Source organism: Salvia splendens, chromosome 14 (assembly GCF_004379255.2).
Source record: "Salvia splendens isolate huo1 chromosome 14, SspV2, whole genome shotgun sequence".
NCBI lineage: Eukaryota > Viridiplantae > Streptophyta > Magnoliopsida > Lamiales > Lamiaceae > Salvia > Salvia splendens.
This window is the reverse complement of record NC_056045.1, coordinates 527,785-546,994: the sequence shown is the minus strand read 5'-3', so window position 1 is coordinate 546,994 and position 19,210 is coordinate 527,785. Positions and strand designations below refer to the sequence as shown.

The window sequence follows — 19,210 nt, the reverse complement described above, 5'->3', positions numbered from 1 at the left end:
GAAATTATCATTCTGCCCTTTCATAATTAATTAATCTAAAAATATTTTTCATATGACAAATTCTGGACCACTCATTTAATAAAAATGAGTGGATGATAATGCATCTCAATTCTCAATTAGACTAAAAAATCTCAATTAATCACAACCCGTGTTTGTATAAATGAAAATAACGATACGATAATATAGTTGTTTAAATCATGAACTTTCGATGTTTGACAATTTATAAAATGACATTTTGATGATGCTCAAAACATGTTGTTTGAAACTTCCTAATTTATTTTCGAGACAAAGATGGATTTTATACATTTTATGTTTTATCTTCCGAAAAGATGTACTCCATAATTTGTAGGTAATTAACTCAATCTTTTACTTAATAAAAAACTTCAAATAATTCTAAAGTTTTATCTAATTATTATATATACTATTCCAATGGAAGCAAACTTCATTATTCACTAACTCAACGACACTTTTATCTAACTAGTTTAACTGTTTTTAACTCCAAACATAGGAATGATCACCGCTCTGTCCACGTGGAAGTATATTAGCCAATAGCACAGGAGCTATATGCTAGCAGCGATGCACGATAGCATTTCTTCGTCTACTCCCAATTCATGGGAAAATCCGATTTTTCAGTTCACATTCAAATTCGTATTTCAATTTCATCAGTCGCCATGTTTCTTCTCAAGGTAAAGCAAAAAAATAGAAAATTTTAGCTTCCCTTTATTTTTATTTTTTTTGCTTTGATGTATACATTGTCGTTTTGGTGCTGTGATTGCAGACATGGAGATCAGTAGCATTTGGGGTATATGGTTACCAGAATTTCACCAAAAAGGGTTTTTTGTGAGTCCCATTTTCATAATTCTGTAAAAAAACTTACCTTTTTTGGGCTGCTCTGAATATTTAGGAATATTTTAGCTGAGTTTATTTGTTTGTCAAACCTTGATTTGTTATGTGGAGACTAAGTTGACTCATATTGCTGAAATTGAGCTGTGTTTATGTCAGAAATTATATAACTTTTGGTCCTTTTAAGTGAATGAATTCTTGATCAACTATTGATTTGGCTTTATGAAGACAAAGTTGCTGAAATTGTACTTGTTATGTCACTTTTTAGTAAGATGAGTTTATGATCAAATTCGTTGACGGTTTGAAAGCATCATTGCTCTGCTCCTTCTAAGTTGTGTCTGAGATTTTAAATTCTGTCAAATCTTGATTTGGGATATTTCTGAATTTGAGCTGTGTTGTGTCAAAATAAATCAACTTTACTCTTGTTAGTAAATGTTTTATTGATCAAACTTGTTGACTGTTAGAAAGCATCATTGTTCTACTCCTAAGTTGTGTGTGATTTTAAAATTCTCTGTCAAATCTTGATTTGGAATATTCTGAAATCGAGTTGTGTTCTGCCAAAATTAATCAACTTTGCTCTTGTTAGTAAATGAATTCATGATCAAATTTGTTGACAGTTTGAAAGCATCATTGTTCTGCTTCATCCAAGTTTTGTGTGTGTTGTGTTTCTGTGTGTGTGTTCAAATTCATCGACAAATCTTGATTTGGGCCATTGCTGAATTTGAGTTGTGTGATGTCAAAGTTAATGAACTCTTCTCTTGTTAGTACAATGAATTTACGATCAAATTTGTTGACAGTAGAAAGCATAATTCATCTGCTTTTCTAAGTTTTGTGTGTGTTGGAATTCTTTTATCAAATCTCGATTTGTTTCAAGGAGACAAAATTGGCTTAATTTGATCACCTTTTCTCTCTTTTGGTATACAAAATTATACAATCAAACTTGACACCATCTCTTAGAAATATAATTCTTCACCTTAATAATCTTCCTATGTCAGGGAGCATTCAAAAAATTTCAGATCAGAAGATATGCAAGGACAAATCGAAGGGAAGAACTGTGTTGTGACAGGGGCGAATTCTGGCATTGGCTATGCAACTGCAGAGGGCCTAGCTGCACGGTTCGACATTCTTGCCAAAGATCTTCAATTCCACAGCCATATCATGCATAACTCATGTGGCTCGTGTTTCTGCAGTGGAGCAACGGTGTATATAGTGTGCCGGAGCAAGGAGAGAGGCGAGGCTGCACGCTCAAAGATCCAGTCTGCAACAGGCAATAAGAATGTCCATTTGGAGGTAATGTATCCTTTTCTGCGTCGCTTCCATGCTTGAATCTGCACTTACATGCCCCGTTTCTTGCAGATTTGTGATGTTTCTTGCATTGGCGATGTGAAAACTTTGGCGTCGCGATTTTCAGTGAAGGATGAGCCTGTGCATATTCTGGTAAATTTTGGTACTTCAACCAACTTTGTCAGTACTTGTTAGTCTCCTAATTTTGGATGATTTGAAGGTTAACAATGCCGGTGTGCTCGAGCAAAACCGTCTCACTACCTCCGAAGGGTAAGCCCGCATTCATAACTGTGTGTAGCATAACGTTCCTCTATCTACTAAGATGGTTTTTCCCATTTTTTAACAAAAAGGCACGAGATGAATTTCGCGGTGAATGTCCTTGGCACGTACACCATGACCGAGCTCATGCTGCCGTTGCTAGAGAAGGCTGCACCCGATGCTCGGGTCATCACGGTTGCATCGGGTGGAATGTACACCTCTCCATTGACGGAAGATCTGCAGGTAACTTGACCTAATCTTTGCAACCGTTTACCTCGTCTACAAAGCTCGTGTCCCTGGCTCGTTAAACAGGGTTTATCTTCGCAGTTCAACAGCAAGGAATTCAACGGAGTCGAACAATATGCCCGGAACAAACGAGTGCAGGTGGCGTTGACAGAAAAATGGGCAGAGACAAACAAGGACAAGGGAATCGGGTTCTACTCAATGCACCCGGGGTGGGCAGAGACGCCCGGAGTCTCCAAGAGTCTGCCCGATTTCTCAAAAACGTAAGCTTGTTTTCCTCAAAGTAAACGCAACATACTTCCATGTCTCGGACTTTCAACCTAAATTGAGCTCGTGCTTGCAGGTTATCGGGAAACCTAAGAACGAGCGAGGAAGGCGCTGATACAGTGATATGGCTAGCCCTACAACCTAAAGAGAAGCTCGTCTCCGGAGGGTTCTACTTCGACCGGGCTGAGGCGCCTAAGCACCTGCCTTTCACAGCCACAAAGGGCTCACATTCTGCTATAGACTCCATTGTAGGTAAACTCCATAGTATGGCCAATTTATAGTGAAACTGTATACTATATATATTAATATATATAAAGAGAGGTTTGATATCTCACTGAGGAAAACCTGTTTGTCCAATTCATCAAAACTACTAAACACTACTATATATTGATTGAACATTTGTTACATTCGTATCACTATACACACAAGTGTTTGTATTTGTGTTTGTGTGAAAGAGAGAATTAGAAATATCTGAAGTGCAATTCATTATCAAAACTACTAAACACAATATGTATAGATTGAACACTTAAATTATAGTATCACTATACAATACACAATTTTTGAGAAAAAGAAGGGGTTCAAGAATGAACACTTTCTTGGCTCTTGCTACACATCACTTGCCGAGTTTGCATGCGTCGTGTCGGCCCCGCCTCCGCCTTTCAAGATTGCCGGCTTTCTCAACCAGTATTGTTCAAACCTCTGCCTTGCATACTCCTTGTAATCAAACTCAATGTGGCTCACATATGCCTGCAGTTTAATGAAAAATTTTCATTAGTTTAGTATGAAATCATGCTATAAATCCTGTCGAAAAATCAACACGAAAATCGAGTATGTACCGAGATCAGTCCCCACAGCCCCCAGAAGAGGTGGTTTGCTAGAGTGTATCTCTCCACATCATCTGCTAGCTGATCTACTGATGTCTCACTGGCTTCTTCTTTTCCTGTAAAAGTTCAATGATAAAATTTGGAAATAAATAAATGAAAGTAGATAAGGATGAAGATGTTTTAAAAAAATGAAATAAATAGTCTTTGATATTTATGTCAAGTTTGACATAGATGTATGCATTGGGATAAATAGACAAACTTTGGATCAAGATTTGACATTTTTCTGATGTGAAAAAGATATATCAACAATGACTTATACCTACTTCTATTCAATTGGTTTACTGAGTAATCTACTTTTTTGATGTTTTTCTTCGACCGTTCGTAGACACTACACTCATGAATAATTCCACCATACACGTATGATCAGACAACGATCGAATACAACATCAAGACGTTAAAATTACGAATCTTGGTTTATAAATTTGAAAATATTTCCTACTTCTATTGGTTTATTAAGTAATCTAGTTTTGATGATTTTGTTCGACCGTTCGTAGATGTTACACAGGATGAATAATTCCATCGTACACGTGAGATTGGGTACCCATCAAATACAACATCGAGAGGTTTAAAGTTTGAATCTTGGTATATAAATTTGAAAAGTAATCTCTTCTACCATTCGCACCCGATGAATAATTCCACCATACACGTGTGATTGGACAGCCATCGTATACAACATCGAGAGGTTTCAAGTTCGAGTCCTGGTTTATAAATTTGAAAAGAATAACAATAAATGAAGAAAACCAACCTGAAGAGCTCAGATATTTCCTTATGAATCTCTTCCTCTCTTCTTCACCTTTTCAACAAATTAAATAAAAAAAATGAATATACAAACTTTATAAAAAATGGATCTTGATTCACACACAAACTAACCTGGATATTTGGTGTAGTCCAATGTGTGAGGTGTATCAGTGTGGTAATTTGCAGCCATTTCACAAAAATGATTCGCAATGTCATATGCTATAGGATTATAGCTTGCATATTCATAATCCTGCAAATAAATTTCCACAAAAAGTTACAAAAATATATAAGTCCTACTGCTTATTGAAGCTCAGAAACTTCGAAGGGAGATGTACGATTATAGTTATGGTTGAGTCGTTGTCATCGATCATGATGTTCCCGTACTGCATATCGTTGTGGCAGAAGCCGATTTCTTGGTGATCCATTGATATGGCTTCCTCTAGCAGGGTGATTTCTTGCTCCAAGATGTGTAGTTTGTACTCATTGGCATCACCGGGGGAGCACAGGCTCTTGGCCTCGGATAGCCAGTTTCTGCACGAGGCGAAAAATGAGCAATCAGAACAGGTCTCATGAGGTTTACATTCCATATTGGTGAGTGGTCACAGATAGTTGGTACCTCAGTCTGTTCCATAGGAGTGGCTCTTTTGGAGGTGGCATTTCGAGCTCGTGGAAATCCCTCATCTTCGCTGCTATGAGGGCAGACGTTTCCGGGTTGCGGAGATCAGCAGATGATAGAGTCTGGACAAGTGAACAGATTTTCAACAAGAGGGAAAATGGCACTAAAGAAACTGCAGAAAACTCAAGATTGTTTGTTGATAAATTTTTTGATATTAATCTTAGTTTTCTGCATGATTCAACCTTCAAATTTTGCAGTATCATCACTTCTCAGAAAAGATCAAATTATAAGCAAGAATCACTTTCAAAACTCTACCCATTCAACATTTTCACAAAAAGCTAAAAGAAATGTAGAAAATCAAGATCAGAAATTTCTTCAATGTGAAGCTCAAATGTTGAAGGCCTAATAAACATGAACAAGAATCAACATCGCGAGAAGCTCAAATCGAAGGCAAAAACACGAAAAAGAATTTAGATCAACAATCAGACCGCAACGACAGAAGCATGAACAGAATCAACATGAAGAATCACTCCAATGAGAATCTCAAAATTGAAAGCTAAAAAGTGGAACAAAAATAAAGCCATCAAGATCAAGAATCATGTCAATGGGAAGTTTCACATGAAAAAGAATCAACATCAAGAATAGTTCAATGAAAAGCTCAAAACTGAAAGCAAAAACACTTCAACATCAAGAATCCCACAAAATATAAAGAAACAAGAAAAAAAACATGAACAAGAAATCACCACTTCCAAAAATGAGAAACAACACCAAAACATACATACATACATACCCTTGCATAGATGAACTCCTCAACTCTTCCCACTTTGAAATGCCCCAAGAGCTTAGGCCCATAACCATGCTCCGACAAGCACTCGAACGTCCTAATCTCCTCCTCCCGGTTGAAAAACAGATCAAGCCCATCCCCATAAACCCGAACCAAAACCGTCCTCACTCCACCGCCACAATCTTCTCCATCAACCTTCTTAATAGGCCAACTAAGTCTATACACCACATTAGTCATAGCACCACTCAAATGAACCACCTTCAAACCCTCAACATCAAACACTTCGCCCCAACTCGAAGCAAGCGACATCAGCAGCTTCCTCAATCCCTCCGGCCAAATTCCCTCCACAAATCCATTCGTCTTCACCGCCATCACTCTTTTCTTCACAAACAACAAGATTGATTGGTCAATTCAGCTCCCAACATTTCCAAAACAAAATCAAAGAATTGAAATTGCTCAATCAAAAGAATCAAAGCCAGCCCACCAATTAAATTCTAAATTAAAGAAATCCAATACTCACACGTTGTAACAACTAATTAATCCTCCAAAAATGTTTCAACTTCTGTAAATTCAACTCAAGTTAGCTCCCACCATTTCCACAAAAATCAGAGAATTCAAACAACTTAAATCATGAAAATAACAAAACCAAGAAAATCCCACAAACTAATTACTCACCTACTACCGAAAATATATTAAGACCTAAAATAAAATAAAATAAAATCTTTCAAATGTTTCAACTTCTGCAATATAAAGGGAGAGAAGACTCTGTATTTATAGAGATGAAACGTTGAAAATACGGGATAAATATTATTTAAATAATATATGGAAAGAATCAATCATAATACACCAAGAATCAGCTTTTGATTTTGCTATACTTCCCATTTTCTCACTGCTTTTTAAATTAATTTATTATCTATTATTTTTATTATTCGTAACTGATATTTAAAAAACGGTTAATTTTGTAACTGGTAACTATCACAGAGAGAGATACGCTAATCACACGCATACAAACGCGTGCCGGCATATGCCTGCCAATGGGATGAGGACACGTGTCCAGGTGAGCATTTGCCGGGAGAAATAAACTGAATACATTAGTCAAAGTCAACAAGCCGTTCGATTACTGCCACGTAGCGGATTTAATTTGTTTGTTTTTGGATTTTGGAAATTATTCAGATTCAACTTTCAAGAGTGGATAAGTTGTAATAAATGGGTTTTTATCTTTATTTTTTGGGATATGACTGATTCCATATGAGAGAATCGGGATAAGAGATTCTTTTTATCATTATTAAGATTCTAAACTACAAAAATTATACTTATTGTTATTAATGTATTTATTTTCTCAAAGTTTGTTGGGTTTTGAATGCTTGGAAATTGAGATTGGTTAAGTGATTCTAATCCATCTATGTGTTTTCATTATTAGATTACATTCCTTTTTAGCTCAATCTAGTAAATGGAATAATCAAATTATTCAAAATTGACTCTTATTTTAGTAAATTAAGGTGATGTTCGATACGTTCAACAAGATAATCTATAAGAGCATTTTAGTTTTTTACTATTATTTTAATGATATATCTCATTGAATAGATAGGTAATATGTAACACATATAAATCTATATGTACCCACAAAAAAAAATTATATTATGGTTCTATCATGGGAAACATGTATAAACAATGTTCAATTCCATGACTTCTAAGGTAAGAAAGCAACTCCCTATCATGATTTATTATTTATTTTATATTTATTATCCTTGCGTCAATAATTGACTAATAAATTTTGGAACAACATTTCTATGTCCCACACGCCAGAAAATCAAATACAGTATCTACTTCATTGACTTCTGATTTTGATTATTTAATACACTGGCATTAAATATATATACTCATACTTAATTTGGGATTTTTAATCATCAAATAAATAGCTGTAGTAGAGAGTAATATATAATAGGCCATCAATTGCGCTCGAGGTGCATAAATTTTCAACTCTTTAAAATCAGGTCAATATTTCGAATTACAAAATAAATAATTCGAACTCGCTAATTTTGTAGAATTTAATTTCTTGATAAGTTGAGTGGAGACATAGTTTAAGTTAGACTTTAAAAATTTTCTTTAGATTCTTTATATATAAACGCAATTGATTGCAAATATACAAATCAAGATAGAGTTAGTCAAATCATGAAAATATTTTTTATTATGGAATTTCAATTTTCAAAGATTGACAAATTCAACGAGATTAAATAAACAGAGGCATGTAGATGAGTTTAAAATTGAATAAAAAAAATTAAGAATATAAGTCCTTAAATAATACTACTAACATATAATATCGACTTCACTCGACTCGTTTATAACCCTGAAGTAATAAAGTTAATAATTCGTTATATGTGATGCAAAATTGGTCGCTTTTAATTAGTGGTAGAATAATTGACTTTATTCTAAAGAAACCCCATTAATATAGAAATTAATTATCGAGTTAAAAAGCAATGGTTTCCATTTTTGTGACAATTTTTAGTATAGTGTTATTGATACACTTTTCGTATATAATAAAATAATAGCATGCTTTTAGAATAGAATACAAACACAAAATCTCAATGATTTCAAATTAAATTTTTGGACCACCACCACCATCATGATCGGTGATTAATCAATCATTTATAATATAAATATTGATAAGTAGACAGAATCTTAAAATACCTTGCAAATTAAAATTTAAATCTCCATACTTCCATAGTAAAAGATTGAATTTTAATTTTTGAAATTCTTATAAAATTGAATTGCATCTTCTAGATATTAGGACAAAATAACACTTTATTCAAAGCCATTACGTATTCTTGGACTTAACTAAAACAATGTATTCTTTATATAAAAAAATAGTTGCATTGAAATATTAATGATCTGTCACCTGTTCATAAATGATTTTATCCATATATCTTATTATAATATTATACTTCGTAGTATATTGTTTTCCATGATAATGATAGTAGCAGAATTTGCAATAAAACTACCTCGAAAGCGATTTGTTAGTTTTTAAATAAAAAGAGTGATCATTGTAAGATGCAAATTGCTGCCTTTAATTCTGTATACTAATCATATTTGAAATATTTATGTTTTATGACAAAGAAAAGAGAAGATTCCAAAGTATATGTTCTTGCTAATTGCCATCATTGTTTGGGAATCACTATCAACGGACTATAATTTTGCAATTTGTATGGTTTTGTACAATCCACCATTATGGAACGTTGCATCAAAAATTTAGTGTTTGTTCCCTATAAATTATTTTTAAAATTACAAACTCTAATTAGTCTTGAATAGTACCAGTATCGAATTAAAAAAGATTATATATACTATAAAAACAAAGTAATGTATGTGTGGTGATTTGGTCAAAGTAACATATTCTACCTCTCTCAGTAAGTGCTAACTTTATTGGGATTGCGCCATTTATTTTGCCCTCCCAAATCAATACTTTCTCCCAGTTTTTCATTAATTGATCCATTTCTTTTTTACATTTATTTTGATAAATAATATCAATAAAAAATTAAAATAAAAAAGTAAAATAAATATGAAAATAATATAGATAAGACTTTTCTCTGTATTATTTTCTCTTATTTTATTTTATTATTTTTTAAAAATGAGTGAAAAAAGAAGTGACTCAATTAACAAAGAACATGGGAGTATTACTTAGAAAGTTATTAGTATGTAACTAATTGCTACATTTTCCTACTGAATTCGAACACTTTAAACATCTCTATTATTAATTGTTCATGAAAATTGAAAAGACATAATTATGCAATGTAGGTATTCCATGGGTTTAATAAATTGTATGAAGGATATTGGTCGCTTAAATTATAAATTATTAATAAATATAAGTATTTCTCGCGAATTTAAAATGCGGTAAAAAAATAGACACATTTCGTTAATGAAATTAAATTATTATATCATAAATATTAAACGCAAGTTAGGACCGCCCAACTAGAGGCCCAACAATTGGGTGAGCCCAGCCCAAACTGTTTTTGTACTTAGCGACAGTAGTATGATAGATCATGGCCCGAGTTATCGGCCCGTTTAGTGGTCCCATTTTATGAATTCATGATTTTATTAACTTTTGGCGAATTATATTTTGCTCTAAATAAAAATAAATCGAATGAATCGATCGACCGTTATAACCGTCAATCGTTGTGAGGTTTGAGAAACAATTTTGGTGCTGTGTTCGACCATTCTCTTCGCGTGCTCTCTCTCTAAAACACACAAACACACACAGCTGAGTTATTGTTGAAATTCATGGACATATTCTTCAATGGCGGTGATGAACTGGAAGAATTTCGAATCTGCTCCGTTGAGTTCGTAACGCCTCGGATTGAAAGCCTAAACCTAAACTTTAGTCGATTGTAGTTTGACAGGGCGCTGCGTTTCTATCCGAGCGAGTCGAGATTGAAATGTCAGTTGAATTCTGTTAAATTCTCTAAAATTCTATCCCACATCGACTTGGTGAAGATCTCATCTCATCTAATCTATATAAGTATGGATAACCCTCCCCCTTATGAGGCCTTTTAAGGGGTGAGCGGCCCATTTCTAATATGGTATCAGAGCGGGCCCAAGTCGATGATGGTTTCTCTTTATCTCTTATCTACCTCACGAGTGGAAGACCGATGTCCTTTCCGGCCCACATCGATGATGGTTTCTCTTGCATTGCCTACCCACGTGATGGAAGACCGATGTCCTTTCCGGCCCACACCCAAGTCGATGATGGTTTTCTCTTTATCTCTTATCTACCTCACGAGTGGAAGACCGATGTCCTTTCCGGCCCACATCGATGATGGTTTCTCTTGCATTGCCTACCCACGTGCCCACATCGATGATGGTTTCTCTTGCATTGCCTACCCACGTGATGGAAGACCGATGTCCTTTCCGGCCCACACTTGAGGGGGCGTGTTAAATTCTCTAAAATTCTATCCCATCTAATCTATATAAGTGTGGATAACCCTCCCCCTTATGACCCCTTTTAAGGGGTGAGTGGCCAATTTCTAATATAACACGCCCCCTCACGTGTGGGCCGGAAAGGACATCGGTCTTCCATCACGTGGGTAGGCAATGCAAGAGAAACCATCATCGATGTGGGCCGGAAAGGACATCGGTCTTCCACTCGTGAGGTAGATAAGAGATAAAGAGAAAACCATCATCGACTTGGGCCCGTTCTGATACCATATTAGAAATTGGTCACTCACCCCTTAAAATGTCTCATAAGGGGTCTGAATTCAGCCATTTGTCCGTACATTTTCGCGGAATTTGATTAATTCGAGGGATTGATTTCGCAGAGAGAAGGATAACAAGATGATGGCGGAGGATTTAGGGGTGGAGGCGAAGGAGGCGTCGGTGAGGGAGGTGGCTAAGCTTCTGCCTCTGCCGGAGCTCTTGCAGTCCATTGCTTCGATTAAAGCTGATTACATTGCCCGTCAACAGGTTGTTTTCAGTGATTAGTTGATGGATTCTGCATTTTATACATTGAAATTTATGTCCATTCTCTGGTAATTTATGAGTTTGTATAAATTACTTACATGATGGAGTATTTTGCTTGGAAAATTCTGAATTCATGGTTGTAAGTAGAATCAGTTTGTTAAGGAAGCTTTATGGAGTTATTCTTAAAATGTAGATTTAAAAACCAATGCCTGAAGAGATCAATTGGAGGTTTATAGGAGAATCATTACTTGTTTTGTATTCAAAGCTTTGTCAGACATACTGATGCATACTGTTTATATAGTGTTGGAACATTTGGTTCCTTCTTGTATTATTTTGTTTCTTGTTGATGTTACTATATCGAGTATATTTAGTGGACGTTTTACTATTGTTTGGTGTCAGGCAAATGATACATTTTTAGCTTTCTTTTAACTGTCCTGTAATCAATGATTGAGTGTATATTTGATATACAAATCTTTATTTGGTAATGGCTTGATTCAGGTTGAGCAGGCACAGTCGGGTCTAAAATCACTGAACTGGTCCCAAACGATGATAAATCAGCTCAGAAAAAATTTCTCTAATATTGAAAAGTATGAATATGATTTAACATACCCTACAACTCCCTCTTTCCTCAGTTATTTGACTTGAATTATTGAATTTTAAGGCTAACGAGAAATCATCTTTATCACAGGTTATGTCAACAATGTCAAACATTGATAGAAAATCATGACCAAATAAAGATCCTTAGTAATGTGAGGAACAACCTAAACACAACATTGAAGGTAAGGAACACCTAAACACAACATTAAATCTTTACAATTGCATGATTGCAGTATACCTAGAAGTGTAAGGAACTTGTTTCTTGGCACTTTCACAGCTTGTACTTCCATTTGTCTCAGTTAAAATTAAAACGTCTCATAATATGCCATAATATTTCATTGTGCTTTTGCAGGATGTGCAAGGCATGATGTCCATCTCTACTGAGGCTGCTGCTTCACGCAGTTCTTTGAATGATGACAAGGAACTTATCAACACCTATGAGGTTGATATATCTGTGTGCTTCAACAACTTTTGCTAATTAGTCAAATATAAAAAACCATGCTACTGAACTAGCTTTGTCACAATTCTAGAGGTTAACTAAACTGGATGGGAAATGAAGGTTTGCCTTGGCAGCTGTATCATCAAATGAAGAAGAGGTTGGTCGGCTGAGGTCAGAAAGTGTGCTTGAATTTTTATCATAAGGTTTTTGTGCAAAAGAATGTGTTTTAACTAATCATAACTGAACATATTTTTTTATCAGTATATATATGATTACAAACATTAAACAGTATATAATTGGCAATCCCTGCATATTTTGTTAGAAGCTAGACTGTAACCTTCACCGTAAATGGTTTAGTCCACAGAATGGTGTCAATACTATGTTTTGTTTAGTTGTAAGGTTTCTATAATGGGCCTTAGGATAACTGAAGGATAAAAGTTAGGCTCCGTGTATAGAATGAGTTCATGGTTTAGTTGAGACTTTCACTCGTTCTTTTCTTTGTATGCATAAAGGATTTTATTCATATTTGTAAAAAGGAGTACTTTTACCCCTTTATGATGGTTATTCCAAATTCAACAGTGAATACTTTGAAGATATTGATCGCACATGGGAGACATTCGAGAAGACATTATGGGGTCATATTTCAAACTTCATTAATCTTTCCAAAGAAAGGTACGTCTGTCTTTTGCTATTATAGGAACTCCCTTTTCTTGCCACTTTGGTGTCTGCATTTCTGGGTGACATAGTACAGCGAACTTCCACTAAACTGCTCTCACTAGTTTGCAAAAACTTGTTTCAGGAAGACTTCAAATTGTAAATGACATGGCAGTTTTAAAAATTAAGCCATGACTTGCTTGCTTTCCTAAACGTTTTAGTGGTCATTTACCAAAAGACATGATGAACTTTACGTCAAATTTGAAATGTATACAAAATAAGTTCAAAAATTTAGGCTAGGACAGTTCTATTTGATCAATCATCTTATACAGTAATACTTAAAAAATTTGCCACTATATTTCGCATTCCTTTCCACATCTCTGACTTGAATTTAACCACTCCCCAAGCATATCTTTTTGCTGATTATCACTGGAGTTTATTTTGATTTGCAGCCCTACAACACTAGTTCGGGCATTGAGGTATGTATAATCTGAGTGAAACAATTGCCACTTGAGCTTTTGACCAGGATCATCTCTGCATATTGATTCATCTTTTTTTCATAATGCTTAAAATGGAAAGGATTGTCGAAATGCAAGAAATCTTGGATCTAGAAATAGCTACTGAAGCAGCTGAGGCTGAAGGAGATGGTGATATGCAGTCTCAAAGAAATACCAAGTATTTAGCATTGGCCTCGGAATTTATTCTGGAACTCTATATATTGTTTATGTAAATGCATAAAAACAATAGATGTTGTTAATACAAGTATTTCCTTTATTAATAAAAATGGGTACCTGCATTTTCTTGCATATAGGAATACTAAAGGTAAAGGCTATAAGGATAAATGCTATGAGGAAGTAAGGACGTCTATTGAGTCATGTTTCGAGAGATTGCTCTCTGAGGTTCATGTTTTCCTTGCTTCTATAAATTAGTCAACATTTATATGTTAGTTCTCATTTAACTATGAAATATGTTTCAGCTTTTATTTGAGGATGTGAAGGGAGCTATAGAGGAGGCTAAAACGGTATATAGTTACTTCCTGCCATATATATTCCTTTGCAATACTAATTTTTCTTTTTTCTGTTTGGTCTAATTACATTTTTTTTCCTTCGGAAATATGGCATTCACATTATAGAGCGAAAAGTTTAAAAAAATTTCTGATTCTGTGAAGTATTCTGGTTATTGTCAGATTGGCGATGAACTTGGAGATATATATGACCATGCCACCCCTTGCTTTCCTCCCAGGTTTGCTATTTTTATTTTCAAACATGACTTTGTTCATTGGGATTGTTTAGTCACCCCCTTGAAGAGGCCTATTTGGCTATTTTTTGTTTCTTCTCGATGAAAAGTAGCTTGGTTATTGAAAATTTTGTTCCTTCAGATTTGAAATCTTCCAGCTTGCTGTAAATCTTTATACTGAGAGGTTTGTCCAGTGGCTGAGGTTACTCAGTGACAGGGCCAATGATCTGACAAATATAGAAATACTTAAGGTATTTTAATCTGAACCTACAGATTTTGGTATCAAAGTTAAAATGATAATTTCAAATAACGATTATTTCATTATCTGTGCTCTACTTTGAATGCACACTTGCTTAAGGTAACTGGCTGGATAGTTCGGTACCAAAATAATCTAGTTGAACTTGGTGTTGATGAGACTTTTGCACATGTTTGTTCTGAGAGTGGTTCAATGGACCCACTTATGAATGCTTATGTAGAACGAATGCAAGCCACAACACAGGTAACTGAGAGAGCGTTCCTGATGCTTTCTATCATATCAGATCACCATTCTCTGGCCAAGCTAAAGACTTCTTGCGTTTTGTAGAAATGGTATATGAACATATTAGAGGCGGACAAAGTACAGGCACCAAAGAAAACAGAGAGTGGAAAGCTGTACACCCCAGCTGCAGTGGATTTGTTTCGTATCCTTGGAGAACAAGTACAGATAGTACGAGAAAATAGCACTACCCTCATGCTATACAGAATTGCTCTATCCATCATCCAGGTAGATTCAACTTGAGTAGCTTACGAACCTCGACAAAGCTGTTATTTTGTCACACTGGCTTTACTGATTCCATTAACTATGACTGTTGTTCTGGTTGTCATATAACAACAACTGAAGATAAGAATCAAGAAATTATTTGAATGAAAATCTGTTTTTGATCATCTCCAATTTATGCATCTGTTATATTTGCTTATGTTACTACATATAGAAGCTATTATCCCTTTGAAAAAAATATGGTTCAATGAGAAAGAGAAAGAAATCTTTTGAAATGTGCAGTATACTGTATTTTCAGATCTGAATATATGTATACCAAAGAGCCTTATTTTACATCATTGGTTTTCCTGTTATATTCCAATAATATTATCTAATTTAAGGGCAATCGTATCATCCATTACTATTATAAACGTGTGTATGAAGAGGTACTTCTGAACATCAAATCAATGGTGATTGCCAACGGTTTTAATTTTATTCTCCTTGCAGGTAATGATTGATTTTCAAGCAGCTGAACTGAAGAGCTTAGAAGAACCTCCTTCTGAAGTTGGTCTAGAAGTTTTGTGTGCCATGGTATGTGAATTATGCAAACACATAATATGTGATAGTGACGTCAAACACTTATCCGAGCTTCTCCTTCCTATCATTTTATGAGAGATAAATAACAATCTCCGCTGCTATGATCTTGCCTCGGAGCTAAGTGCTACCACACTTGAGGCTCTACCAGAGAATTATGCCGAGCAGGTAAATATGTGATAGGGAACTTTTACCTCAGTACACAGTTTCAGCAAAATTCAAAGTATACTATCAACGCCACCTATAACTTATCCTTTAGTCCTAAAGGTGCAAGTCAGACCTTCTAAATTCGTAATCACGCTTAGGTGGATGAACTATATCCTTTGAACTTGTGCTACATCTACTTAGCTAAGGCTTATGGGTCACCTTAGTCTAGTAGTATGAGATAATTTTACTAATAAGTCGCTTGTTATGTACTTTTTTCTGCATTTAACTCATAAACGTCTTAGTCAAGATAACTAGACTCGTTTACTTATCACATTATCTAGCAATTAAGTCTAATTAAATGAACTAGTTTTCTTCTCTACAAGATTCTTCAGCTTCTATTTTTCCATGTTCGAAAGGAAACACTTTATGCCTTTCTAGTACTCTGCGGTGAGGTTTACTCCACAATTCTTTTACATTGAGTACTATACCTAGGGAATATTTCCATAGCATTACTTTCAAATTTATTGTTCTTTTTATATAACTGTCATAGTCATTCTACACTTCTTATGTATTGGATGAGTGCATTGTGCTCTTAAAGAAAATCAGGAAGTAGCACAATGCTCCTTCATCTCTAAATTTGATCTTGGCAGAGCCCTCCTTAAGCGTGATATTAACACCCGAAAAGCAGAAGGCATGGTCTAATAGAGTGATATTCTCTGATTTTTGTTGATTTGACAAAGCTCTAGTCACTTCTATATTGACATATATTTAGAAGAACCAAACATTAATATGGTTTCTTGATACATGATCTTACCATAATGGATAACAAGTCTTGATGATTCTTTGAGCTGATTCTTTGTCATGTGTACAGGTGAGTTTTGATGAATCTAGCAAAGGCTTCCTCTTGGTTGCAAAGGTACGATGGTTATTTTAAGTTTCTGAGTGAAAGACTTATCTTATGGTCTTTTTATCCTCTGTATAGCATCAATATTTTTCTGGCCTTCTCAGAATTCCCTTCCATTGGACAAATATTGTCTGCATGAGTAATAAGTAGTCCCTTCGTTCATTGTTAATAGAGACATTTCTTTTTGGCACAGAGTTTAAGAATAGTATGTTAATTGGATGGTGAAGAAAGTAAGAGAGACGAAGAGAGAATAAAGTAAAAGGGGAGAATTACTTTTTGCCAAAAATAGAAATAACTCAATTAACTTGGAACTTACCCAAATAGAAAATGAATGTATTAACATGGACGGAGGGAATATGACATATCTTTTTTAATGATGGAAAGTGGTATAATTTATAATAACTAGGAAGCTGTACGCCAAACGGTTACTGTCATTTTTGAAGATCCAGGAGTTCAGGAGCTACTTGTAAAGTTGTATCATAAAGGTATGCCTCATATGAAGTCAGTGGATTATCTGTTTGCACATGGCACATTTTGCTTCTTTTGTTCTTATGCTTTTTTTTTTTCTAACTTGCACACTGAGAAAAAGGATAATTTTGAAAACAACACATGTTAATCAGATAAACTTGACCTAAGAGAACCTGCTTCAAGGATGGAGAAACTGCCATATGATTATAGTTCGATCACTTAAAAAATTTTACTTAATTGATGTAAAATTTGAGGAAAGATAATAATTTCATTTTGAACTATATGGATTCATACCATATGTTGAAAAGTAATTTCACTGGATGTTTGGATGTTGGATGAAGCACATTCATAATAGGCTTAATTTGTAACAAATGCATTTATTCAAACAGTGTCTCTTTTTCATTTACAGATTGGATGGAAGGACAGGTAACTGAATACCTAATCGCTACATTTCGTGATTACTTCACCGATGTCAAGATGTGAGTTATTTACTTGGTCCAGGTAGTCGACTTATCTTTACTTTGATGAATCAGTTTATTCACTATCCATTTGTGTGATCACATATAAGGTATATCGAAGAAAGATCATTTAGGCGATTTCTTGAGGCCTGCCTTGAAGAGACTGTCATAGTCTACGCAGATCGTCTGCTCATTCAGGTTCCAATCATTTACCAATTAACTTTCAACAATCTGTGATCATGCCAATTCCCTTGATTCTTCTCTGTCTTCCTCTAATCCTCTGTAGAAAAACTATATCAAAGAAGATACAGTTGAACGGATGAAGCTCGACGAAGATGTCATCATGGAATTCTTCTTGGAGTATATGACCAACACTGTAAGCACTATTCTACTAAGCAACTCTCTCTTTTTGATTCGTGATGGTAAAACAGGCCTCACCATTATCATCTATATAATGAAGAACTTTTGCAATATGATAGCCTATATGTTGTACGTTCTTGCTCGTGCTTTATGTCTAGATACTCTGTTTTGGATGCTGGATTTTATACTGATTTCAACCTTTTAATTGTAACGTAACTTACGGAATTGCAGAAAGTTGAAACTAGGGTGAAGGTACTCGCTGAATTAAGAGAACTTGCTTCAGCAGAAAGCCCAGATACCTTCACACTTGTATACACAAATATTCTCGATCACCAACCAGACTGCCCTGTAAGTCCCACATTCACATCTATTTTGTTGAAATTAATTCAAAATATGATTCATTATTAATTCATTGCATCTACATTTCTGTAATAGCTAAATTGCTTTTGTTTTTTTCTTTTGCAGCCGGAAGTTGTCGAAAAATTGGTGAGCTTAAGAGAAGGCATACCTCGAAAGGATGCTAAAGAGGTACAATGTTATAACTCACTTTTTCTATGCTGTGACAGCCGATATAGAAATGTAGAGGTCTACACTATAAGTATAATCGACACTTTTCTTTAGTAGACGTCTGCACGGTGCAGACAGATCTGAAATCGTACTATCAATATAACCAACACGATTGACACTTGAACGTCATTATTACGATAATTGACATGTCTGCACGCCAGATCGTGCAGATGTCCTCACATGAGTTTAAACTACGAGTGTTTGATGTTTTGGCTACTCTGTGAACTCCTCACAGGTGATTCAAGAATGCAAAGAGATATACGAACATTCACTTGTTGATGGAGTTCCTCCCAAACGAGGCTTCGTTTTCTCTAAAGTGAAGTGTCTGCAAGCTTCCTCCAAAGGAGGCATATGGCGAAAACTCACTTAGTCCCAAAATAGTTAAGTCTACTTACTTTTTTTTCATGATTATTGTCAAATGATTTCAATTAATCCCGTCATATTACGAATTTACAATGTGATTTGCACTTTCACCATGATAATACTACTGCTTGCACAATAAAAATTACTACTAAATCTCGTGATAAACTCAATATTAAATACTTCGGCTATAATTCTTTTTTTAATGGAGCTACGCACATTTGTCCACGCTCTTGTTACGGTTAAACGGTCATATACAAAAGAAGTAAATTTGCATTTTTTTATTTCAAAAGATAATATTACGATAGCAAATATATATGAAAAA

General features: G+C 34.9%; 3 protein-coding genes across 10 annotated transcripts; 2 read left to right on the top strand and 1 right to left on the bottom strand.

Moving 5' to 3' along the window:
- Positions 1 to 534: 534 nt before the first annotated feature.
- LOC121765216 (dehydrogenase/reductase SDR family member 12-like) lies at positions 535 to 3,334 on the top strand. Its single transcript, XM_042161266.1, has 9 exons — positions 535 to 686; positions 779 to 840; positions 1,839 to 1,958; positions 2,034 to 2,133; positions 2,200 to 2,280; positions 2,348 to 2,397; positions 2,478 to 2,628; positions 2,713 to 2,891; positions 2,972 to 3,334. Exons 1-9 carry the CDS (start codon positions 612 to 614, stop codon positions 3,174 to 3,176), a joined length of 1,023 nt encoding a protein of 340 aa, XP_042017200.1. The 5' UTR covers positions 535 to 611; the 3' UTR covers positions 3,177 to 3,334.
- Positions 3,335 to 3,356: 22 nt separating this feature from the next.
- Positions 3,357 to 6,824, bottom strand: LOC121765215 (probable choline kinase 1). 6 transcript variants are annotated; one of them, XM_042161259.1, is made up of 9 exons: positions 6,593 to 6,824; positions 6,438 to 6,479; positions 5,924 to 6,298; positions 5,134 to 5,255; positions 4,853 to 5,048; positions 4,650 to 4,767; positions 4,525 to 4,572; positions 3,732 to 3,835; positions 3,357 to 3,642 (listed from the first exon to the last, which is right to left on the bottom strand). In XM_042161259.1, the coding sequence occupies exons 3-9, from the start codon at positions 6,287 to 6,289 to the stop codon at positions 3,502 to 3,504; spliced, it is 1,095 nt and encodes a 364-aa protein (XP_042017193.1). In that variant the 5' UTR covers positions 6,290 to 6,298; positions 6,438 to 6,479; positions 6,593 to 6,824; the 3' UTR covers positions 3,357 to 3,501. The 6 variants fall into 6 exon arrangements, with proteins under 6 accessions (XP_042017193.1, XP_042017197.1, XP_042017195.1 ...); XM_042161263.1 differs by having other exon boundaries at positions 5,924 to 6,293; XM_042161261.1 differs by having other exon boundaries at positions 6,438 to 6,824.
- Positions 6,825 to 11,172: 4,348 nt separating this feature from the next.
- LOC121763845 (exocyst complex component SEC6-like) lies at positions 11,173 to 19,024 on the top strand. Of its 3 annotated transcripts, none has more exons than XM_042159933.1 (24): positions 11,173 to 11,368; positions 11,864 to 11,952; positions 12,054 to 12,144; positions 12,315 to 12,404; positions 12,522 to 12,572; positions 12,981 to 13,073; positions 13,508 to 13,534; positions 13,635 to 13,781; positions 13,867 to 13,954; positions 14,032 to 14,076; positions 14,242 to 14,297; positions 14,434 to 14,542; positions 14,650 to 14,790; positions 14,875 to 15,054; positions 15,535 to 15,618; positions 15,703 to 15,789; positions 16,640 to 16,684; positions 17,079 to 17,157; positions 17,550 to 17,619; positions 17,709 to 17,796; positions 17,885 to 17,974; positions 18,190 to 18,306; positions 18,424 to 18,486; positions 18,761 to 19,024. In XM_042159933.1, the coding sequence occupies exons 4-24, from the start codon at positions 12,373 to 12,375 to the stop codon at positions 18,893 to 18,895; spliced, it is 1,827 nt and encodes a 608-aa protein (XP_042015867.1). In that variant the 5' UTR covers positions 11,173 to 11,368; positions 11,864 to 11,952; positions 12,054 to 12,144; positions 12,315 to 12,372; the 3' UTR covers positions 18,896 to 19,024. The 3 variants fall into 3 exon arrangements, with proteins under 3 accessions (XP_042015867.1, XP_042015868.1, XP_042015869.1); XM_042159934.1 differs by having other exon boundaries at positions 12,493 to 12,558; XM_042159935.1 differs by having other exon boundaries at positions 12,493 to 12,572.
- The last annotated feature ends 186 nt before the right edge of the window (positions 19,025 to 19,210 follow it).